The 25,023-nt window shown below is 39.4% G+C and overlaps 2 protein-coding genes across 25 annotated transcripts in view; one reads left to right on the top strand and one right to left on the bottom strand.

Annotated features, from left to right (window-relative positions):
- The window catches only part of FUBP1 (far upstream element binding protein 1), a 36,378-nt gene extending 25,780 nt beyond the window's left edge, over nt 1-10,598 (top strand). For all 10 annotated transcript variants that reach the window (XR_009966680.1, XR_009966681.1, XR_009966678.1 and 7 more), the window contains one exon: nt 9,925-10,598. Coding sequence is in view for 6 of the 10 variants with exons in the window: in XM_062628934.1 (XP_062484918.1) it covers nt 9,925-9,942 (18 nt within the window). In the remaining 4 variants the exon portion in view is untranslated. The remainder of the gene's footprint in view (nt 1-9,924) is intronic.
- Nucleotides 91-24,131, bottom strand: NEXN (nexilin F-actin binding protein). Of its 15 annotated transcripts, none has more exons than XM_062628926.1 (14): nt 23,960-24,131; nt 16,158-16,235; nt 14,809-15,000; nt 14,589-14,667; nt 14,359-14,507; nt 12,963-13,004; nt 11,677-11,871; nt 11,425-11,598; nt 9,216-9,401; nt 4,571-4,771; nt 3,047-3,268; nt 1,791-1,976; nt 994-1,354; nt 91-894 (listed from the first exon to the last, which is right to left on the bottom strand). In XM_062628926.1, exons 2-14 carry the CDS (start codon nt 16,182-16,184, stop codon nt 881-883), a joined length of 2,028 nt encoding a protein of 675 aa, XP_062484910.1. In that variant the 5' UTR covers nt 16,185-16,235; nt 23,960-24,131; the 3' UTR covers nt 91-880. The 15 variants fall into 15 exon arrangements, with proteins under 15 accessions (XP_062484910.1, XP_062484908.1, XP_062484898.1 ...); XM_062628924.1 differs by having other exon boundaries at nt 16,158-16,239; nt 23,960-24,130; XM_062628914.1 differs by lacking the exon at nt 23,960-24,131 and adding an exon at nt 23,385-23,600.
- Between the last annotated feature and the right edge of the window lie 892 nt (nt 24,132-25,023).

Here is a 25,023-nt window from a genome sequence, read left to right as displayed (position 1 = left end):
CTGCTGAAGCTGAAAAACTCAGATGGTGTCAGCTGAATGACAGTTTTGATGTCAGGAGGCCTTAGAAAGAACAGCCTTAAGAAGACAATGTTTAGAGATGCAGCAGTTTATTGCATTAAGAAAGAACAAAGATTGAGAAGTTAGGCACTTTTTGAAAATAACTTTCTTAAAGCTTGCTTCCCATCAACTTAAAATATGAGCCTGCCATAGCTGTTGCCAACTGTTCCTGTATCATTTAAGCAATGAAAACATTAGCAGTTTTACAAGCAAATGTTGGTACTGTGAAGACTACTATAAGCCTTACTGGGACTGTTTTACTGTTTTTAGTTTTTTATTGTCAGTGGCAACAACAAGCAGGCCCATTTTAAAACAAAATAACCAATGCTCTTTGAAACAAAACAACAAAAGTGAGCAGTTACTTAATCTTTTATTCTTTAAAAATAGTACACTCGAGTTTTTGAAAATCATCAATAAGTATTTCCTTTGGCCAGCTCAGTGCCTCTGAGATAAAGAAAAACAGCTTAAATATTCAGTGTTCATGCAAAATATACCAGTAGATTTACACTACTACACAAGTTTCCAGATTGTTTATTTAGCTTTATACTATTACACAACAGTTGGTCTTCAAATGTGGGAGCACTCTAATAATTTAGCTTTTTTCTTTAGTTCATCATTCATACACTGATTCCTTCTTTTTAGTCTTTAATACCAATTTCTGTACTGAGAAGGAACCTGAACACTCTCACAACTGAAGATTATTCTTATCTGATGCAGGAATGACAATGCATATCCTTGCTTTCTTAAGTTGGCCCCATCAGAGAAAGAGATGATGCAGTAAGAAAGTTTTGAGGAGAAGAAAGATTCCAGCTAAAGGAGAGCATTAGTAGTCATCAGCTAGAAAAGAAAAGGGTAAGAGAAACAGATAATTAGATTTCATAATAGGAAAGGTGCAAGAAGAATGAGAATGAAGCAAATGAAAATGCTAACTCTTACTTTCAATGGTAAGAATACAAGTGCTAGCAGATGTGCCTCTGTTGTTGACTGCTTTACACATATATTCCCCTTCATCTTCTGGGAAGGTTTCTGGCAAGTAAAGGCAATAGGTTTCTCCTCTTTCGATATATTGATAGTCCTCAGAGTCCTGCAACATTTCTCCCTCAAACCACCATGTAACTTCAGGTTTCGGTTCTCCAGTAATTTTAACTGTAAATCTCACTGGCTCGCCATCAACAACCGATGTGTTTTTCAGTGACTTCTTGAACCAGGGTGCTCCAGATCGAGCTTGATCCTCCTCATCTTCACAAGTAGAACCATTAATAATGCTTCCCTCCTCCTCTTCTTCCTCTTCCCTTTTCTGTTTTAAAATAAGTTGATTTAGAACATTTAAAGTGGCAATAGCAGTATGCCTGTCAGTGATAACATATTTGATTACAGAAAGTTACCACATTTCTGAGAAGCTGAAATGCCACCTATCCCACTAGATACCATAATGCACTGAATCTAGATATGGAACAAGCGAGGCTATAATCTTAGGGCAAAATACAAGCAGAAAAAAATCCCGTTTTCAGACTATTCAGAGGATACTGCAAGAAGAGTTCATTGTATCTCTGAATGCATCAAGAATATGTGAAAACACCAAAAGCAATTTTACATTATTGCAGCAATTCACAGCAGCTGTTAAAACAGCATAATGTTCCTTTTATACCTCTAGCAGTGTTGCCATCAATGCTAATCAGAAGCTAAGTTACATGACACTTAGAACTGAGGAATAGGCACTTTGTAATTTATACCTTCTGTAATGCGGCATCAATTTCTTTCTGTTCAAACTGCATGCGTAGAAACTTCTGTTCTTCAATTCTTCTCTGCTCCTCTTCTTCCCTGGCTCTTGCCATTTGCTCAAAACGGGCCTTCATGTTTACTTTGTGAGTAAATGGAGCCTCAGATTTCTTAGCTGGTCTCACATCTACCTCATCATCCTTGTGAAGGGGAAATTAAAAAATAGGGCTTACTTAACTACCTTTTAAATATGTGTAATAATAAACTTGAGTTTTGTAGAGCAGTAGTTCTTAACTGAACAAAGCCATGCAGAGTCCTGTTTTTCTCAGAGGTTTGCTGTTGGGTTTAAATCAAGTCTCTTAATAGCTTATCCCAGAGACAGCAAAATACTGGCAAAGTGATTTCAAAAATGCTGGGTAGAAAAGTACTCCTAAGGATTTATTTTCATATAAAAGTTGAATACTGTCATGTGGCAGTGGTAAATCCTTAGTGACTTGAGTTTCATGCCATAGTGTTTGGGGTAGCTTCAACAGCTAACACAGGTTGACCTTATAGAAAAATCACTACAGTGTCAGTCATCAAAAACTCAGAAATAAAAGGTAGGTGTTGAGCTGATTCTGAAGTGACTGACCACTGTGAATGAGAACCTCAGAATGAGGCTCAGATCAGGCTTGCTGCTGTAAAAAGTTTTGTGCACTGGCATGTGAAACATCATGAAAGCTGACATTAGTGTTTTGGGTCACAGAGCATTGGGTTGATTTATTGCTTAGACTGATAGCTTAATTTCGTGGTTTTCCCCTCTGAAAAATGCCAGAGATTCCAGTCTAAGGCATAGATAAGTAGACTTCCTTTTCTGCTCTATCCTGAGAAATGAGTAAAGATTCTAAGATCTGATCTTCAAATGGTATTGTTTTGTTTTTTGTGTTTTGGTTTTAATTCATACAGTAGAGAATGAATTAGAGTTCAGAAGGGGAAGCCATTTGTGATGATTAACAGAGTAATTCTCAAGAATATTTCAAAGCCTCAGGCTGCCAGGTTTCAGACTGTTAAGATGCTGAATTGAGGACTTTGAGCAGAAAAGATGTATGCTTCACCAGATGACTGATAATAAACTAGTGCTGTTTCTGTCAGGGATGCTGAGGTGGGAACAGGAAGGAAGGGAGAAAATAATTTTGGAAATGTGGCAAACTTTGAAAGCAGCAGTACTGTCAACCCCTGGATTATCAGTGCAAGTTAAGTACATCATTAACATAAAGAGAATGCAACTTACCTCTTGAAATTTTTCAGCTTCCCTTTCTCTTATTTCTTCATCCATTGCTCTTCTCTTTGCTCGCTCTTCTTCAATCTTCTTCTGTATTTCTTCTTGAGACAGCTGTCCTATTTTTTCAAATTTGCTTTTTAAGTTCTTTGCCTGAATAGAACCACTTCTTTTTAGCTTTATTAATTCTTCATATTCTTTGCTTAGCTCGAAAGTTTCACATTCTTCTTCCAGCTGTTCAGAAATTGCAGAATGATAAAGATGGAAAGTGCCATAGGTATTTTTACTACCTGTTCTCCCCACAGACAGGTGTAACTTAATACACTTGAACAGTTCTCTTAGTTATTTGAAATCAACATAGACATTTTCTCTGTCTTTTTTTTTGTTTGTTCCTTTGCTATTCTCTAAACTAGATACAGATTTTACAGTATCTTGCTTAAATGTACCCTTTGTTTGAAATTGCTTTCAATAAGCCACCTTTCACAGACTCAGAAAACCGGACACCTAGCAATACAAAGAACTTAGTTATCTTGGATCAAGAATTTACCTTCCTGGCTTATTGCAATATGATATGAAATAACTTTCTAAAATACAGCTACTTTGTTAATTCAGTAAAAAGCGAATGAGATTTCAGGATGTTGTGGCTGGAAAAGAAATGTCAGTTCTGGATCTTGTAGTCAAACCCTGTCTGAAGCTGATATTGTTACTATTTTACTCCCTCCTTTTATGACCTCTGCCTGACAGTTAAGATGCATATGCATTTTAGTTGGAGGACCCTGTCTCTCCCTTCTTCCCCAGCATGTAATATGAAATTTACTTAAAAAGTTTAGGTGAATAAAGGCTCCAATATAAGCTGGAGCCTTTATTACTCACTAGCTTAGCTTACCTTAACAAAAACGTAGTCCTCTAACATTCAAAAGAAATTAATAAAGAATCGCCACCCCCAACCAAATCAAATTGAAGCATAAAGTTTATGAACGTGATGTTTTAAACATCTGGTATGCAAAGCAAATTTTGTGTGATTTTTAAGATCAACTGTGACAGTCTTCAAACCCTTGATACACTGACTAGAAATAAGTTGAGGCCACTGTAATCTTTCCTAATTAGTTAACACCGTATTCCCTTGAGGAAAAGCAAGAATTTTGCTCTTTCTTAATTTCAAGTTTGTATTTTCATTTAGGAACTAGATGTTTCTGCTCTTCTGTTATTGTAAATACTACATAATAGCTTTAGTAATGCTGTAGAATTTTCAGAAGTGGCTGTAAAATAACATTAGAAGTTTGAAATTGTGTTTTTACTTTTAGGGTGGCAAGAGATAAAAGCATTTTCCTGGTAGATTAGTGATAAAAATATTTTTTTAATTTTGTGTAAGATGTATATGTTTTTCTATTTTTCATTCTTTTCATATAATGCTAGAAGTACTGATTTAAAATTGCTTCTAAAGGAATATTTAGTGACATTCTTAAATGATAATAACCGAAATTATCTATTTACTTTTATTCAGAATATGCATAGCATATCTTTTGATATACAAACCTCTCCCATTTCTTGTCTCAACTGCTGAAATTCTTGCTTCTCCATTTCCAACTTTTGCCTACGCTCCTCTTCTGTGCGTCTCTTTTCTTCTTCCATTTTTTGTCTCAGCAGCTCCTCAAAATTAATTTCCAGTTTACCAGGTACAAGAGATTCTTGAGAAAACGTTTTAAACATTTCTGGTGATTCATCATCCAGCACCTGCTGGAAATTGAGAGCATTAATGATACCTGTGGTGAAATCACAGCAGTGCTCAGGCACTCTAGTACATAAAGAAAACTGAGTATTTTGCCACATCTACCACAGTAAGATGCAATGTGGGTATTCCTCTGATGTTTTGGGAGGGAGTGTGTTTTCAGGAATGGTATTTGACTTTATGTCTTCCTTATTACAATGCTACACTTTTATAATGAGGGTGAAGGGGATCATATAAAATGCAGTCTTTTTTGCAAGGTGATGAGAGGATGTCCCCTTAATGCAGCTTTGGGACCTGAAACAATTGATTCCCATTTACTTCCCAGACTATCATTACACAAAGTGCTTGTGTTTCAGTGTCACTGCTCTTAACACTGAAGTACATGTACTTGTTATCTTTTCTTAAGCAAACCAGATTAAATTCCTGTGCTTAAGCAGCACCGGTATTCCCAGTAACCAGAACTGAACAGAATTTTCTACAAGAAACTCTTCTTGTGCACAGATTGATTATACAAAGTTACGCTGCCAGTTCATTGGTTTTGTACAACCCAACAGCAAGGGTTTTCTCATTTCTGCCCTTTCTAAGGAAGGGTTAGGCTTTCATAGTCATTCATGAGCAAGGTGCTTATTTTGAAGCTAATTCGTAAGGTGGTAGGGCCTAGGAAAGGTGAATTTAACTACTTCGAAAAGCAGGAAGTGTAAGAAAAAACGCTTTATCAGACTGAATTTGTTGAAACAAAGTATTACCAAAACAGGAAACTATGCTACAAAAATGGCCAGGGAGCATGGCAGTCTCTTGAGTTTAAGCAGCAAGGTTAAGTTCTTGATAAAACCAATATAAATGTATGTTTGCGCATGTAACTATGTAAATTTATTAACAGATTGACTCGGCAGAAATGTTCTGTGGATAAATGTGAGATTTTTCAATTTACTGTGTTCATCTCACATTCTTTAATGCAACGTTGTGGGGTCTTTTTCTCTGGTTTTTCAAGAATAATGTGATTTCTTTCTGCCATCTTTCTAATTGGCTGTCTTTGGAAAGCAAAACCTGGGTTGCATTAAGTCTTGCATTTGCTCAAACTAAATAGGTAGTTATAAGGTGTTGGGATACAGTTTCTGGGAGCAAGTCCAAAGAGGAGCATGAACCCAGAAAAGACACTGGGAGGTGTAAATAGCTCTTCAAATGCAAAATTAAAAGAAAAAAAAATAAAAAATCCCAAGTCAAGAATAAAATAAGAGGAAAAACAAACGCAGCTCTGGTTGATGTTTCTTTTTCTAGTTGTACCTGAGTTCTCCAGAAGGAGAACTCTGGATATCTGGACCTGTATAACTTGACCGTGTAAATCATGAGCTTGAGAGTGTGTAAATCGTGACGTAAATCATGGAGGTGAAGCATTGGAACAGGTTGCCCAGAGAAGCTGTGGATGCCCCATCGCTGGCAGTGTTCAGGGCCAGGTCGGACTGGGCTTTGAGCAGCCTGGTGTAGTGGAAGGTATCTCTGCCTGTGGCAAGGGGGTTGGAACTAGATCACCATTAAGGTCCTTCCAACTCAAAACATTCTATGACTGTATTAGGTCTGATACTGATCTAGAACTGCATGGCGATGTGGCTTTTGGCACTATTTAATCAGTGCATGTTTGAAAAGCCTTGTTACAAATATGGAAGAGCCCAGTGTTCCTTAAACTGTAGGCATTCCCATCAGTAGTCGTCAAATGCTAGAAGGAATTGAAGGAGCAAAACTTTCATTTGAGAAAGGGTTTTGACTAGCTTTATAAAGAAACAAACTTTTTTTTAAAGAAAGATTCTTTGGCACTCCCTTTTCTCTGTATTGCTACTTACTGCCAGTGTAACTTAACACCTTTCACTGCTCCTTGTGCCATCTCAGTTTGTATGTCTGTCTTGATCTATTTTGCCCATATCTTTTTTTATTTTTTACAGCTCATTTTTTTGCTTCAATCACACTCAAATACTGCTGCTATTCACTATAGATGTCCTTCAGATTTTCCCTCTGAGTAAGCTTATAGTTGGACTTCAGCCCCCATTCCTTCCATTCTTCGTTTGTTTTGCATAATATGAGCAGATTTGTTGCAATTGCATTATGGAGAAGTGGAGTTGAGAAAACAAAGCTGTTAACTATTTCCCTTAATGAAAACAGTGCATAGCCCTGTAGTTTCTGGAGGCTAATCACAGCTAAATTAGCAAAGAAATGTGAAAGTCTCTTGTTATGGTGCATTAGTTCACATGCTTATCACTTCAAGGAGATACGGAACCTAAGTGGGCAGGAGAAGCATTAATTCAAAATTTACCACTACATGTATGTGTAAGCGTTAAAAAGCTGTGCATGTGAGCAAACACTAGCGGCTGTCTGCTCTGCGTTTTTGAATCACGGAGTTACAAAAAGGCAGCAACCCAACTTATTCCTGGTTAAAAAAAAGAGGACAAAAATCAGCTGAATTTTGTGATGTACAAGCTCCTTGTGGTCGGTTCAATAAATATTTAGCTGTATTTTGTGAAGTGGGAACAGATGGTAGTGAGAAATGATCCTGTACCAGCCACAGTTTGCAGCAGTCAACAAATTTTCAGTGGGAAACAGTGACTGACAGAAAAAAGAATATATTTTTTTTAATCTGTGCTAAGACAGGTTCTTTATGCATTCTCTAATAGACTGTCAGCGGTGAAAGATGGATGCTTCAGTCTGAAAGTGATCACCTTGGTGGTGGGAAGCATGGAAGTATGAATGCAGAAAAAGTAAACATGAAATAGGGAGATCCTTCTGAAAGGAGGTGGTGGTTGTGTTTTCCAGCAACAATATTGCTACTTCTATGTGTGTACGCTTTCAGATCTAATATGAATCAACATGAAAGAGGTTCTAAAATAACTACATAATTTAAATGCTTAAATAAAAATTGTGTGAGATTTTCCTGCTTCTGAAAGAGATGACTAAGATGTTCTTAAAATGTTTAAATCTGTATTGCTGCTACACTGTGGAAAATAGGGAAAGCATGGTCTTATATTTGTTATAAGTAACAGAAAATGTTCATATTCAAGATGCTGATTAACAGAAACCTTCAAACATGAAAATGTGAAAATACAATTTCAGTTAATTTCTTAAATCACTGAACGTTTTCACTGTCTGCAGTTAGAGTGCAATCATAGACTCTGTGCTGCATCTAACAGATTAAACCCTGTTTAATCAGTGATATTTTTCTTGACTGGACACTTGAGCTTAGGTTCTTGCTACATGGAAGCAGAAAAAAAGAGGTTCTCAAGAAAGCAGGAAGAAAACAGAGGATGGCACATTCTTTCTTCAATTTTCTTTTTTCTTTGTCTGCTGGCTTTCCATAATGTAATTGAACGGTAGAAGTCCAGTATAATCATATAAAGTTTTAATTTCTTTCACAAGCATTGCTTTGTATGATGAAGAAAATTCTATTAGTTATGCAGCTGGTCTTTCCCAATAAAACCACAGAGAGGAATGTAGGAAGACACTGCCAGATGACTGGGTTATTCCACAGTTCTGTATGGTGGGTCTTGCCCTTCCTTTTGAAACAAATACTTAGGTTTAGGTGATATTTGTGTAATTTAATACTGTGTTTCTTAACCACCACCGGTAAGTAACTGGCTTATATCCAAAAGCCTTCAACAGCTTGAAGTTGTTGGAATAGGCATGAAGAATACAGTGAAAAGCTCCATGCTGGTTATTTCTTACAATAATGTTGCCACTTTCTGAAATTGGGCATCTTTCTCTGCTTTAGCTGGTGCCAGTATCTCAATCTCAGATCCCTGAAAATTTTTCTTCAGTGTAATCTTAACCCAAATTTTAGAAGTCATTGCATATCACAGAAATCTGAATGTGTCTAAGGAAAATCCATATTACAAATTGTTCTAACAGTAAGTGCTACAAGTTAGGGGTTTTTTGTTTCTCTGAATAAGCAACAAAATACAATAAAAGTATCAGCTGACTTCAGCCTCTTAATTTTTCCTTCCTAAAGGACCACAGATGACTAGAAAATTTGCACTTGCAGTGGGCATTTCTCTAGTATGCCATTAATTAGGCTTTACCTAGTAACAGCTAATTGGTGGCTACCCTATAAAGGCAGGGAGATAAACTTGGAGAAGTAAGAGGAATTGCTTTTCCCAAAAAAAAACCAAACCCTACTTGTGAAAACATTCTGCTTTCTAAATTTGTGTATCTACCATTGGACACAATACCTGGTTTTGTCTAAATTATTTGAAATCCTTTCTAGGCTTGCTGTGAGGAAGGATTTTTCTGTGATTTTTGATAAATGAACTTGATTAGTTTACCCTACCACATTGTAGTAAGTACTGAGGTAATCTAATTACTGAAGGAGTTGAAGCATGCATTCTTAACTGTAGTTACAGCTTTCCCATAGAGCAGCTTTAGAGTTACTTAGGTAAAAACTAAACTATATACTAAACAAAAATGCGATACCATGTTCCTCCTTGCTTCAGCAAATGCTCTTTTTTCTTCTTCAATGCGTCGTCTTGCATCTTCTTCTGCTTTCTTCTTTTCCTCTTCTCTCCTCTGTCTTTCTATCTCCTCAAAACTGAGTCTGAGTTTACTAGGACGGAATTCTTTAACAGAATTTTCAGATTCTTCATCATCACCTTCATTTATCTTCAGGAGAGGAATAAATAGAAAGGACTTTACCCAAACATGGCAATATTCTGTATAGTAAATGGATATTTCATTAATTCCTTTCTAATCTTTCATAATTATATTTTTCTCCTGGGGGGGATTTATTGAGAATTTGGTTCCCATAAGAAATATTTTATTCTTGGTTTTAGCCAGGAGGGAGAAAAGAAACATATTTTGGTAACCTATATGTAGCTTCTGTAATTCCTAAAAATATGTTGAGTGTGCAATTCAAAGAATAATGTGTTATAATGAAAAGGCTGAACAATTACGTATGTATTTTACAGTCTTGGGGATGGATAATTTACTCTAAATCACTTTTCTTTACATCTCTTTAATAGACCTTTATGCTGTCAAGTCTTTTTGTTTGCATATAAATTGTTTTCACCGTTGCAGTTACCAGTTAAAAAAAATGCTGTAAAGTTTTATAGCAAAGCTAAATCAATTAACACTTTGCTATTACCCCAGACTGAGATTTTTCTTTCTTTTTTATTTTTTTTTTTAGACATTTAATCATCACTGAAAAAAAGGAACTGAGATACTCTGATCTCTTCACTATTGCTTGTCTCCAGTAACACTTATCTGCAGAGAGAAGGCTGTGGTTTGCAAACTGCAATCAAGAACAAAAGACTGAACCATCTTCAGAAGACATCTCTGATTTCTTTTGGAGCACAGAAGTTGTAAATTATATTACTTGCTAATAAATGCAGATACAGTGGGAGACATGAGCAAAACTTCAGTAAGAACAGCTAGTGACTTTATTAAGTTCTCTCTTCTTCATTTTCTTCCCTGATCTCTTTCACCAGCATCCCCTGTCCAACCCCAAATAAAAAAGTGCTTTGTCGAGGTTATTGGTGTGGAATGGTTAAATGATTTATTCGAGGTGGGGGTGGAAGAGTAAACTACAATTTAGGTACCTCCCTAAACCTAGAACTCTCTCTATTTGGACCAGTTGGCAATTTCAGTTTCAGCTGTCTCGAGGTTCTGTGGTTTGATTAGTTTTTTTCTTTTTTTTTGAGAATATAAATGTCTAAGAATGTTTTTTAAATGTAGTCAGCATAGTGATCTTGAGCTGTTTATCCAAGAATGTTCAATCATAGTTATACTCTGTTTTTGCAAATTTGTAAAAATAATATTTTCAAAGATGTAATGAAAGAATAAAATCTCTTTTCTCATTCATCTTCTTTGTATGTGAATCATAACAAAGTCATAACGATCGTAACTGTACACGGGAAAGATATTTAAATACAGAACTTTAAAAATGCTTTTGGAATATAGTGAAGTGAGGAAATACAGACCAACCTACCTGGTATATCTTAACAACATTAAGTGCGTAACTCTTGGTATGATCAAAGAATAAGATAGTGAGATCTGTTTATAATTGATCTAAAATAAGTGTGGTTTATGATATAGAACACATACAGAGGCAGTTTTGCAAGTAATAAAACAGGATTTGTAGGCTACATTTCTGACAACTTGAGGCTTAATCTAGTAATTTCTGGTACATCGTTGTTTATGCCAGTACATACAAGAGAGCTGACTGTCTTTTCTACCTTGTTTCATAAGAGCAAGGTTGTAACGTATGTATTTATCATAAGTAAATACATGGGAATAAGAAATAGCATTCTGTTACTACAGACTGTCTTCATAAAATCTGGTTACTGACACATATGAAGCGCTAGTTATGAACAAAACAGACAACTGGTTGTCTTCTTGAGGGTCTACTGCTTGGGGTACTACAAAGTGTAGGTATAAAACCTGCTAAGGTTGCTGGCAGACTTAAAACACATAAATTTCCTGGATTTACCAAAAGAATCTCAAGCGTTATGTTGGTGTGGTTACTGAGTTAGAGCTAAGGTCAAAAATATATCGGAAATTTATTTTTGGACTCTTAAAACCTGCAATATAGTAAACAGCAAGAAAAAAGAATCAGATACAGTAAAGAATGTAAAAGCATATCCTAATGTAAAAATTGTATAACTCCATGAACAAAGCATGCGTTTACCATTCGCTGCCTAGCTTCTTCAAAGGCACGTCTTTCCTCTTCTAAACGCTGTCTTGCTTCTTCCTCTGCTTGCCGCCTTTGATTCTCCTGTCTTTGTCTTTCAAGTTCTTCAAATGTCACTTTCAGCTTACCAGGAGACAGAGACTCTGGAGTTTTGTTGTCTTCATTTTCACCCTGTGTAAGGAAAATAGAATTGTTATATCTTAAATAACAGATATTTATTTCTTAGATACTTTTAGATGAGTGGTTTACCATGACATTTGAAAGGCACTTGGTTTCCTTAAGGGATGGGGTTTGTTCCTCATATTTTAGCTTCATTTCTTCATCCTCTCTCTCTCTTTGTTCTGCTCTCTCCTTTCCTGTGTTCTCGAAGTTTATTTTCATCTTCCCAGGTGTTTTGGTGGGTTTTACAGGCACTACTGTAACCAGTAGTGAATCATCCCCTTCCTGTCCAAAAAGATATTTATTTAGTTTTCATAAAGCTTGACTTCAGACTCATTTCTTCCTAAAACTGTTGTTTTCACCTCTGTACACCACACCTTCCAAAAGAATTACTTGTATTGAGTGTTAACCACAAGAATAAACCCATTTGCCTGTAACAGTCACTAGTTTTCTTGAAATTCCTGAAGAGCATCAAGACTGAATCACATTTTAAACATAACTGCTGGCAAATTCCTTGATTTCTACGTATTTTCATTAACAGTATTCGTGGTTTGGAGAAGAACAGGTGGAATTTTGATTACATCATTATTGCAGCCACAGTCTACTTCCAGTCTTACATTTAATATGTAAAGGAAACACTGTGGTTGGAATAAGCTAGTAGTTCTGGAGGCCAATACGTAATTTGTCAGGCATAGTAATTTTTTCTGAAGGATGTTGCTGCTACAATGCTATTTTCACAACTTGCCAAAATACATTTTACCCTTTCCTGCCCCCCCCCCCCCCCCCCCAATACCATGATTAACAGGGATATTGAACTTAAAATTAACGGGGTTTTTTTTTTCTTCCCCAAAGCTGTTGTAGGAACATGATTTTCTTGTGTTAGTGAAAGACAGTAGGACATTTGGACCTAGCTTTTTCAAAGAGAACATTTACAAGACTTAAAATCCAAACACATACAGTAAATTAGTCAATTAAAAAGAAAAAAAATTGTTAACTGAGGTGTTCAAGCACCTGTATATTGACAGGATCCCCTTTTAATTTCAAGTTTAAGGCAAAGAGCTTTTACGATGGTACTTTCCAAAGCCAGAGGACTTGGAGTATCACTGCCAGTATACCTCAAATTCCCTCTGGTGCTTTGAATATATTTACATTTTAGATGTTTTTAACTAACCACAAAGTATTCACAGTGCAGACTCTATTTCAAACTGAAATAAATTGACTTAAAGCAGAGACGATTCCATATACTTTAACAATTTGTTAGCTCCTTGGTTGGATTTCAGTTAGGTATTTGTGCGCTGTTTTCCCAGCCCAAATTACAATAATAACACAAAGTGAATAAAAATGTAGGTGAACATTTCTTAAAAAAATCTGATTACCTCAGCTGCTGATTCAGTTCCCGTATTGTTAAAGTCATCAATCTATTAAATGAGAATTTCATATGATTACATTACTTTGGCTCTTTGCCTTAGATTTGCAAACACAGAACTGGAAATTCTTTTTGTATCATCAGTGATACATATGTAGTGCTTAAATTCGTAGAGATGATCATGACTGAACCTTTGTTGGAGTACTCTGGATAAGTTAGCTTGTTGAGGAAGAGGGAACATAAAACATTACACAGAAAGTAAGCTAAAGCATTCTTAACTCTTCAGTGATGAACTGTTAAGATTTCTGAGAAAGGTACTTTCGATGTCCATTCTTCATTTAAGCATTCCAAAATTGCATAAGACGAAAAAAAGCTAAAGCAAACTCATCAATTATTTCTGATCCAAGGCATGTTGTCACCCCCCAGCTCCTGCAAAAAGCCTACTGTCTTCACTTTACATGCTCTTTGCATGTTAGTGTCTAAAGCTAACATACTTTCTAAAATTCTGCATTTGTACTTCTGCCTTAGAGACTAGATAAAACATATGCTGGAGATATTTCCAATTAAAAGTACAGTTTAAACAACGTTAAAAGTCTTAGTAGAAAATACTGTCCAAGTCCTTCTTGGAAACTGGCTCCTCCTATAACACTCTTTCTTTTCCTACAACGAAATCAAAGCCAAATTAAGAACTGCTGTCTTTTGGTTAAATAAAATCCATTTATGGTTATAGTCTATCATGTCAATGCTCACTCACAGCAGTATTCACAGTACTGAGGAAAATTTACAAAAGGAATTAAATATGATACCCCAATGCAAAATTCTATGAAAGGCAAAATTTGCTTTCTCAGCATTAACAAAAATTGGACTCTGTTCATGTATACATAGATATGCAATAAAAATTCACAAATTGGCAAGTAAGACATGATCTGGATCTTCATGATTTATGATTTGTACTGCATTAGTACCTCATCATTTTTGCTTGCCAGTACCATTTTCTTATTGCTTGCGTTAGTTCATCTACCACTGAACTGTACTCGCTAATGTATAAGCAAAGTTTGTCTAAGGACTGGTAAAATATAAGAAACATTTTCAAATTAGTTTAGAAAATTCTATAAGCCCTTGCATGCCTGTGACACCAAAATTTGTGCCTGATTCACATTCCTACCGGGTTTCTGCCTCCTGGTTTCATCTGTAACTCAAATTTAGCACTTTAAAAAACAGTTACTGTAAAGAAGCAAAGATGAAGATTATCTGAATATTATCCCCCCCTTCCATCCCATTGAACATCCCCATGTAAATCACTGCTATCAGAAATCTTAAGATTGGATCTTTCTGATCAAGACAATTTTTTTCTTGTGGTGACTGTTTACACTAATGTCCTGACTGTTGTGAGCAGGTGACCATACCTCCTGGGCCTTTTTTGCTAATTCTCTTTGAATTTTTCTTTTCTCAATCATATCTTGTTCAATTCTGCGCTTTCTTTCTTCTTCCATCCTTTTTCTTTCTTCTTCTTGCCTTTGCTTCTCCATTTCTGCAAACTTGCCTTTAACAGTTCCTGTGAATATGAAATGCACAGTTCAGTACTTACATCATGTATCTAGTGAATTATGTGGCCTTAAAGCCAGGTCTCTCTTACCTATCAGCTTTGGAACATAACCTTTTTCAATTTTAGATTTTGAGTCATCATCTTCATCAGATCCAAGCAGTTCCTTCATCTAGTTGATGAAACACAGAAAATAAATTGTCTTTAGATCTTAAATAAAATTGTGATATTATTGTCTTAAAATAATGTGAAAATATTTTCGCATACAATATTGAATATTAAAACAACACAAAATATTTGCAAAGAAAATAACCTCCTGCTTTCTCCTGTTCCATTCTCTCTCTCTAATATATTGTTCTTTTCTTCTTTGCTTTTCATCTCTAGATCTCCTTTGATTTCTTTCTTCCCTTGCTTTCTGCATAGCTTCAAATTTATCCTTTACATCCCCCTTGTGAAGCTTGGGCACATAGGACTTTTGGACGGGTTTAGATGAAGAAAGCAGAATCTTGGTGAAGATAAAGAAGAAATGAAGATAAGAAAAAGAAAGTTGAAACAGATGGACAGAAATATTCTGATAGATTGGATTAGGAAGAATGTAAAAATGTAAAACAGAATTTTGGAATTATGAACTTTGTGCCACTAGCTGTCATCAGTTAAGCAGCATTTTATTCATTCATAAACGGTAATAAATACTGAAAATCCCAAAACAACATTTAGCCTTTTATTAATCTTAGGCTGTAACTGTAATGAACAGCTAAATAATTAAGTATATGAACTTTGTGAAGGTACATTTTCAGTTACCATGTATCTGAATCTGTATTCAAATACATATTTATAGTGCTGATTTTGATCATAAGCAGTCACCGAAAAGCCTCTCTACCCCTAATATTTAAAACAGTTATAAAGACATAGACATATGGTAGAGTATGTATGTTTTCTTCTGAAACATTTCAACAGCCATATGGTTTTTAAATAAATAGTGGTACTTGTTAATTTAAAATTTCCAATGCATTATATACTTCTTTTTCAAATATTTAGAGAAACTTGGAAATCCATCAATTTTATGTTGTAAAGTGCCAAGATCACTGGACTTGCAGGACTCTGGTACTGAGACAGCTAATGGACGCTTCTTTGCCAATGCTTATCCTGCACATGCCGAAATAGAAGTTCAGTAAGCGAAGTTCCCACTTTTCAGAACTACTGTGAATTTTTCTCTCTTTTTACCGTAACGACTCCAGGAATGTTCTCAATATAACAGTACTGAAAAAAATGGCTGAAAACATTCCATGTTTCATATTTTCCACCTAAACCAATAGGGTTTATTCCTGTTGCTCAGTAGCCTAATATTTACAATTTAGAATTACATGTGAATGTGCCCAGAATTTCCCCCCAACATTTAAAGTTTCTTAATATTTTGTTACCTTTATTTTGCCTTTCTCCTTCATGTTTTTTTTTTTGATAGCATTAAGACTATATTTTAGAGATTCCATCAAATCAGTCTCATTAAGTGACATCCAAGTGCCCTTCCATTATCTTAAAATAACAGCAATACCAGGAGATTTCCACTATAATTGTCTTTTACAATTGCATATAATTACTCTTTTTGCAATCATTAGCTGTAAATTACTACATTACTTCAATTACTTTAAAATTGGTACATACCTCAGTTTTCTGTGCAATGTCATTCATGGCTACTGTATTGTGTTCTGCACCTGGTTTGTTTAAGATTGCTTTCAGTTTCTACCTGAAAGAAACAGTTGAAGTTATATTCCTTTCTTTTCCTTTTAAATGATGCTTTAACCATCTTCCAGTAAATAAGTTTGCATAGGCTGAAACAGATGTATCACAATTTCATTTGGTCCTTTGAGGCTTCTGAAAACATGAATAGGTTCTAAGTGTGCAACAGTAATTAAAAGAATAAGCTTATGATTCTCTATGCATGCTACATATCTTAGATACTGGGTTTTAATTTCCATTTATTTTTTTTTATAAAGGAGACTTTGAGCCAAGCTCTGGCTGCCCTGGCTGATGTGTTGCAAAACTCTTGCTCAGTGCTCATGCTAGCAGAAAGGAATGTGCTTGCACCTCCGCCGCTCCGCTCCAGTTTGACTTGTGAGCCAGTGAGCTCAGGTTCCACAAAGTTTGTAGAGTGCTCAGGCCAAAACCCCCATGGCCTCCTGGAGATGCTGCTTTGCCTTTGTACAGCTGTCAGGAGGAAAGATGGCCCATGGCTGGGGGAACCTACCTGGATATCAGAGATGCAGCTGGATCTCCCGCCTGGGTGAATGCTCTTGCTTGACTCCCAGCCAGGCTGGCACCTCTCTTCACCCAATATGGGAATACAAAATAATGCTTTCCTTTCTCCTAGGGCTACTCTAGGAAACACTAGTGCTAAAAACTATGAAATTAATTAGGTGAGCCACATACATACTTTAAAGAATTTGTATCATTTAATTGTGGGCTGGAAATGGCACTGCATTTTTAAAGAGAAAAGTGTTACAGATTTTAAATTATGCTGTTTTTCTTAGGAACACAACAGAAAGGCACTTCAGGGTCAGGACAAGCCTTTTGCCTTCCCCCTTTTTTTTTAGATCGTGAAAGATTGTGGGATGAAGGAAATCATTGCTGTCATTGTACTGTACCAATGCCCTGAGTCCCAGGCAAGCCTAAAAAGTCAGCATGCCAAACATAGAATCATAGAACAGTTAGGGTTGGAAAGGACCTTAAGATCATCTAGTTCCAAACCCCCTGCCATGGGCAGGGACACCTCATACTAAACCATGTCACCCAAGGCTCTGAGTGCAAACAAACAAACTCAAGGGCTCAAAGTAAAAAGGCTAGAAAAGTAGCTTACTACAGGAAGGAATTTCTCACTTGTGGTTTAGAGGAACTGAAGTCAGGGCATCTCATGTTCTGGAAAGTTAAGCTCTTAACAGTTCTTAGCCATTACGTTCTCTAATTCTTAATTACAAACATAAACATTGTAATTTTTATGTGGTGTTAAAAATAATTATCTTTAAAAGTTATTTTCATATAAGCTCTTCAAAAACACCAACATCATAAATACTACTAGTGCTGCTGCTGTAGCTGTACAGACTAAATGAAATTCTTAGATACCTTGGGATATTTTTCCAAATGAAAGGAGTAGCAACATATAAAACAGGAGCATTTAGCTACCAATCACTGCCCTGGCTTATAAATTTCAAACTCTTCGAATTCAGCTTCAGCAGAGATGTTCTGTAAAACTTGGATGTCCCTTTTCAACAAATGAGTACAAAAAGTCATTCCCCCCCAAAATCAGGGTGACAAATAGCCAATTTCTAGACTGATAGGAATCCAAGACATTACAGTTCATCACTTATGAACACACGAACATAAAATTACTGTTAGCTCTTATTTAGACTTTCAGATTAGCAATAACATGTTAAAATCCTGTTGTGTCTAGAAAGATAATTGTACATCTGCTTACGTGCAATTAATTGCAGGAAGAAAGTTATGAGTCTAAGAAAGGCAAATAACTTCACTAGCATCCTTGTGGTCTCAAGGTCCCTACACACTTAATATGCATCTGTATACTGTGCAGCTGGGTTTGCACATCTTTGTAAACTTTAGCTTAATTCATGCATGTAAGCAAAATCTCTGCTGTTCAATGTAACTTTAAAACTGGTTAAAAAAGAAGAATAGCAAAAGAAGAGAACAGAAAAGAACTTCTCTAAGACCTGCTTAGAAAAATGAAGAGGTCAAAAGATTTTAAGTTTTTCTTCCCTACATGTGGCTTGAGAGCCTATAGCCTTATACTTAAAATGCAGAAGCTGAATAAGAGATTTACTGCACGAACACATTAGAAGACAAAGGCACATCAAGCACTAGTACAATTCATGCACTGAAGTAGCCAGGAACATAGAGACTTTGCAGCCTTCATATAGGGCTGGAGCAGAAAAGTAAGCCCCAAAGTTCATCTTTCACAAGGAATTCCATTTCACCTAAATACCTCAAGTGGAGGTTGCTGCTAACCTTCACTAGAAGAACATACCCTGTGTCTATATGACTTCATCTTAAAGTAATGTAAAAAAATGACTATTTTAAAGTCTGATTTGCTTATTATGTGCAATTTACTGTAGGAAGAAGATAAAGAGCTTAAGAACACAATTTAGCTTTTGAGCTTTTGGATCAACTTTGTCTTGAACCCTTCTGATGATAGCTCCAACTCCCTGAACCCTTGACAGTGTCACTAAGATTGCTGGCAGCAGCAAGATACGCCCCCCCCCCCAACAAATCTGAAATCTTCTTTAAAAGTGCAAATGTTGCAAGAAATTTTCTTTGCAAATTCCTGCTGTCTGAACTCCCAAAAGTGTGCCAGTCCAACAGGTTGTGTGCCATAGAGATGGCAGATACATTTCTGCCTTTTGGAATACTGCCATAACTGCTATTACTTCAGGCTACTTTCCAGTTCTTTGGCATCACTACCTCTTAATATGCTTGAAGGTTAGCCAGCTGGCTCTAAGACATTTTGCATCTGCAAGTCACCCTACCTCCACGTTTGATGCTAAAAGATATGGATAGAAAGCAATAGGGCATTACTGAACATGACACCACCCATGTTTGCACTTTGATCAACCTTGAGCAGAAGCAGCAGCAGGACCCTGCCCCAGGCACCCTTCAAGGCAGATGAGTGATTTCCAATAGACAATACAGAATCTTCAAGAGAAAAAGAAGTATTCCTTCAGATTTGGCTAGGGTCCTGAGTCAAGGACCACTGCTTCAGGATCAACAAAAGCAGATTGAACCTATTATGTATCTGACTTAGCATCAGAAGAGGATCCACACAGTCAATGTGTTGCTGCTGAGAGAACTGAAATGGCTAAGCCAGGTCCTGACACCTACCAGTCATGAGAGAACAGTGCCTTCATCATCTACCACTACCTTTGCCTGAAGTATGTGGTCATAAATTTTCCATCCCAAGAAACCTTGACTTACTAATTCCCTTTTGAGATGAACTAGTTATATTTTTAAGTTGCATATATATATATATTCTTGTTTTGTAGTACGCATTTTCCCATCTAATACAAATAATGCTTACTCTTAGAGGCAACAAGAGTTTATTTGTACATATACTTACTTCAGAAGAGATCTGTCCTCCTATTACAAAGCTGTCCAACCTGAAGATTCATTCTCATATTTTCGTTTAATTTCCTGAGATCAACATACCCCAGTAAAAGCTGTAAGAGCTCCTCATTGACTGCTCCCACTCAGAAAAATCCCAGATTATAATGTCAGGCATACCCATGATCACAAAATTAATTCAGCTTATTACTAGGCTCTTCTCTGCCTGTCTCATCACTCTAACATTCACCTGACACTAGTCTTTATTTTTTTATCCTCTCCATATTTCACCTTTCCTATAATGAAACGAAATATCTCAGGAAGTGTTAGTCTGAGGTTATAATGTTTATACTGAAAGTAAAAGACTGCAGTTTGACTTTCAAGAGAGGTCTACAGTGAGATTTTTCCTAGAAGAGAAGTTTAAACTCCAATCCTTTGACCAATGGTCCTACCTCAGGAACTAAGTGGAAGAGAAAATGACATTACTCGAATGACTTGGCTGGTTGTAATGCAGAGAGTGAGCTCTAAGAAGTTTCAAGTGAAAATTTAACACAAAACCAGCAACAAGTAGGAAACTGGGCAACAGATTAGAAATACTCTGTGAAAGAAAACTGACTGGTTTCAAGCATCTTATTTGTTTGCTGCAAATGAGTGAGCTGTCACCTTCAACAGGTCTTGATTTGTTATGGTCATAGCACTTCTTCAACTTTTCATGCAGACTTCCTCAAACCTTACTTCAGGCAAAATAATCAAAGTAAACAAAGAAAACCATGAAGGGGACAGAATGTTTGATGGCGCACAGGTCCCCAAATCCATATCCTTAAATTTAATAATCTCCATTCTGAAAGGAGGTCAGAGTCCTCAACTGATCAAAAACAATTATACGGCTTTAATTAGACAAAAAACCCTCCCATAAATAATAAAATTCCCCTTTGTTAGAAATCACAGAAGTTCCTGATTTTCAGTAGGATGATTAACATCCTCACACAAGACATGGAAAAATACCAGCATTTTCCTGAACTGAATACTACTCTTTACAATAGGAGTGCGAAGCCAGGACTTTAAATAAAGTCCAGTTCCTCTGTGGTTTCTCCTTTCGGGAGGCCCCCCTGCTGTCCTACGGCTACTGTGAGTTATAAATAAGCCCTTCACAGCACAGTCTAAGTTACGTTTACCATCTGTCTCCTCTTTGCAATCTACTTGCAGGGAAGACTCCATTATATAAGAAAACCATATTGTGAGGGCTGGAAACTCACTACTTGCAGCCAAAACACTCAGGAGAGGAAAACACAGCCCGCTGTGTTAAAGTATTTAAGAAAATATTAAGCAGAACTGGGAGGAGGAGGGAAAGAGAGCCGTGTCCATCATTTATGTCCTTACCGTAACTGGTCTGGAATGACACCGACAGTTGTTGTACTAAATTACAGATACTAAAGTAGATACTAAAATTATCGCGCATGAGGGAAGATTCTGAACCAGCATAAACCATCAGCTCCACTGAAGCCAAGGAGTTAGGACAGTTAACACCAGCTGCCTAAGCTTCACGTTTTGTAAAACACAAGATACAAAGCTACCTCCAATCGATTGTATTACCTTCATTAAGCCTTTCTAGTTACAGACTAGAACACTTACCAACCACAGGCCCACATAATCCAATTTCCAATTCTATACACAATATTTTCTTCAATCATTAATTTTATTTTACTTCAATATTTATTGAGAGTCTCAGAATAGTTCTTCCAGGTATGATGTTATTATTAAAATATATTCATTATTAAGGATTTTGTCTATGTTTATATGACTATAAATACTCTTAATGTACAGTACTGTGCAGTCCAACTGCTGTGTTAAAAAATCATATCATCTTTCTCTGTAGAAAAGGTCTGTTTGTTAATTTCTTAGTCTCTTCAGGGACTATTATGGGGTACATAAGCTCCAGAGCAAACATAGTGGGGCTGAAAGACTGCTCGGTTATAGGGAAGCCCTGCTGAGATCTTCTGGCCCAAGATACCTCATTCCAAGATATCCACTGATCCTAATAATGGGTGACAGTAAATTGTGAACTGAGGTCCCCAAGAGAAGCAGCATGCTGCCCCATGCCACAGTTCCTCCATCCCCCGCTGTGTCACAGCAGCTGAAGAGAAGTGGTGTGACTTGAGCTCATCTCTTGCTCACTGACAGGGCTGCAGGAATCAGGGTACTGAAATGTGGGATAAAATTCTGGACACGAAGAGCTACTGCAGTCTGCTTCGTCCCTTCTCCAATGGCAGGACACAGCCTATCTGCCTCTTCTCCTAAATCCTCATGGTCAACTCAGATTGCACACTGTGGTGGTCACTGTGCCTGTGCTATGCTTCTGCCACGAAGGAGCAGTCTCCTGGCTTCCTGGAGCTGTTTCCACCTGACCAACTCTACTCTCCTGGTAATGCTGATGCCTGCAAGAACCGGATCGTGTGTAATACCTTCATGCGAGCGGGTATGGCTGCCTTTGGTGCACAGCAGAGGGTCACTCCTACTGTTGCTTCCCAAACTTCTCTTCCACTGCCCTTAGCCTTCCTTTTTGTTCCCCCACAGCTTCCAGAGGGCTCACCATGGCACTGTTCCTTGTCAAAGGAGTTTCAAAGGTGAATATGCAAGTATGGCAAATGACAGGTTTTCTGACTTCTTCCGCTGAGGAAACTACTCATTTGAAACATTCCAAATGCACTTAGAGAGGATATTTCTTAGGCACGTCTTAAACCATCTGACCAGATCTTGCATTTCACCAGGCTGTGCTTCTACATATACTGGACATACTCTCATGCTCCTGTATGTTCCTTAATACACGTGGCCCTCTTAAAAGACTAATTACTATTTTACAATTTCATTTCAATGGACAGAATGATTTAAGGTCTCTTTAAGACCTGAGTGCTAAGATTTGGAGTAGCGCCTTGTCTGATTTCCAAAATACGAACTCGTTTCATTAAACATGTTTTCGCAGCTGTTTCTTGTGTCAGCACAAGCCCTTATTTGCCTAACACAAGTAAACACATAGTTTGTAAGCTGTCACAGGTAACCAGTATTTTCTCCCCAGCCACGCTGTCTTGCAGTCATCACCTCAGGACGAAGCAGAACCTACAGACGCATGCGGACGCCTTTGCTGCTGAAGACCCCACCACCAAAGCCGAGCCCTCTTTCGGTGCAGACGTGGTTCATCAGCAAAGGGGATTTTATACCAATTTTTATTAAGCGCACGTCACGGGGGGCAGCCCCGCTCCCGCGTCCCCTCACACGCCGCGTTACCGCTGCCCGGGCTCTCCCCACTGCCGCCGCTCGGCTCCGCAGCGCTGCCCGGCACAAGCCCCACCTGCGGTTTTCCCTTCACCTCAGCTCCGAGCAGCTCTCGTCGGGGCCGCAGCGCCGAGCCCCGGCCAGCCCCCCCCCCCCCCGCCCGACCGTGAGAGTCCCCCCGCCCCGGGGCTGGCGGCGCCGCAAGCTCCGCTCGGCACATCCCGTTACCGCCTGCTGGAGGCTGCGGCTGCCCCTCAGCCCGGCGCTGCCCCGCCGGCTGCCGCCCCGACCGAGGGGGCCTTGCCTGCGGCCCCCGTCCGCGGCGGCCGCTTCTCCCGAGGCACCTCGGGGCTGCCGCTCGGCCCGGCCACCAGCGGCGGGTCCTGACAATGGGCGCCGGGCTCCAGCGGGCCGGGCAGCAGCCCGGGCCCCGCCGCACAGCAGAGAGCGGGGCGAGCCGGGCCGGGCTGTTAAGGGAGCCCTGTTCCTCTGCGCCGCCGGCGGAGCCGCTCTTACCTGCGAGCGCTGCCCCGCCGCTGCGGCTCGGCGTGCTCCCTGCGGGCGGGCTGGCGGCTGCGGAGCGCCCCTTGGCTGCGGCCGCCGCTCCGGCGAGGCAAGTTTCCATAAAAGTCGCGACGCGCGGCCGGCGCCCGCATTCCAGGCGAGCCCCGCGCCGCGGCAGCTGTCCCGTCCCGTCCCGTCCCGTCCTGCCCCAGCTCCCGGCCCCGCTCGGCAGCGGCCCGGCCCTGCGGCGCGGCTCGCCATGGCCGGCCCCCCACCGCGGTGGGGGGCACCGCACAGCCCGGCCGCGCCACCCCGCACCCCCTGCCGCGGACAGCCGCCAGGCCAACAGGCTTATTTTGGGCTGGAAGCACCGCGGAGCTATAAATAGCCGGGGCACGGAGGCCGCTCCCCACTAGCTCTCCCCTGGCCGCGCGGTCCGTGCCGCAGGGCAGCGGCCGAGCCAGCACCCGCAGCCCGCTATTAGAATAGAGCTGACCCGCCGCGGCTGCTCCAGGGCCGCGTCCCCAGGGATCACCGCCTCGGGCGGCGGCAGCCCCGTCCCCCCGCGGCCGGTTGTCAACACGTACCTGCAGCCACCGCAGGCTCGGCCGCCGCCGCCGCCGCTTTCCGCGCCCGGCCCCGAACCGGAGCTGGCGAGAAGCGCGATCCGCGCTGAGAGCGCTCCCCTGCCGCGGTGTCCTGCCCTGCCAGCGGGGAGGCTTTATACTCCCGGTGGCCGGGTCCTGGGTCTTCTATGGCACATGGAGAGCAATCAACTAATAATAGTAATGTGACAGTTAGCTGATGGAGCGGAGAGGAATCTAGCTAGTGCCAGACGGGCGAGAGGGAGAGAGTGTCTGCTTTGAAACAGCCTTTCTCTGGAAACTTTACAGAGGCTGAAACATGAATTTATTACACCAGAATACATTCCTTTTCCTGCTTAAAGATGACTTGTTTCCTACACGTACAACTACAAAGTCTCCAGTGCAGAACTTTCCTCTTCCTGTCCTACTTGTACTGCGTCTATCATGCTGGAGCCTAACTTCCAGCTGGATTATTAGGATGATAACCACATGGCCTTAAGCTTTACAAACTCTGAGCAACAGCCACCAAACTAAAACACAAAATGTGTTTGTCTTTTGAAGGACAGTGCAGGAACTGTCCCCCAGTGCCACCCTCAAAAGAGCCGTACCCGTATTTCTGAGGCAAAGGTGCAAGGTTTCAGTTGAGGGTTGGGCTTCCCACTCTCAGTAAAGTAAGTTTTCAGCCGATGAACACAGGTTACACATAAAGTTGTGCAGTTCAAAGCAGATACACATCGCCCTTCTGAGGGCACCGCATCATTCTGGTGTCCTCAACATAAAAAGGACATGGAACTGTTGGATCAAGCCCAGAGGAGGCCACGAGGATGATCAGGGGACTGGAGCACCTCGCATATGAAGACAGGCTGAGAGAGCTGTGGCTGTTCAGCCTGGAGGAGAAGGCTGTGTGGAGACCTCATAGCAGCCTTCCAGTATCTGAAGGGGGCCTACATGGATGCTCAGGAGGGACTCTTCATTAGGGACAGTAGTGATAGGACAAGGGGTAATGGGTTAAAACTTAAACAGGGGAAGTTCAGGTTGGATATAAGGAAATAAGGAAGTTCTCTCAC

This window comes from Pezoporus occidentalis, unplaced genomic scaffold (assembly GCF_034315485.1).
Source record: "Pezoporus occidentalis ecotype Australia unplaced genomic scaffold, CSIRO_AGI_Poc_V1 ctg325, whole genome shotgun sequence".
Lineage (NCBI taxonomy): Eukaryota > Metazoa > Chordata > Aves > Psittaciformes > Psittacidae > Pezoporus > Pezoporus occidentalis.
Note: the sequence above shows the minus strand (reverse complement) of the source record. Positions and strands in the feature narration are given on the sequence as shown.

What these genes read in the sequence shown, in the direction of transcription:
- NEXN (XM_062628926.1), bottom strand. Translation starts at nt 16,184, where the DNA reads ATGAATGACATTGCACAGAAAACTGAG. An exon ending in ACATTGCACAGAAAACTGAG is followed by an intron (nt 15,001 to 16,157) that starts GTATGTACCAAT and finishes ATCTTCACCAAG; the next exon opens with ATTCTGCTTTCTTCATCTAA. An exon ending in CTGAAGCAAGGAGGAACATG is followed by an intron (nt 4,772 to 9,215) that starts GTATCGCATTTT and finishes CTCAATTTCCAG; the next exon opens with CAGGTGCTGGATGATGAATC.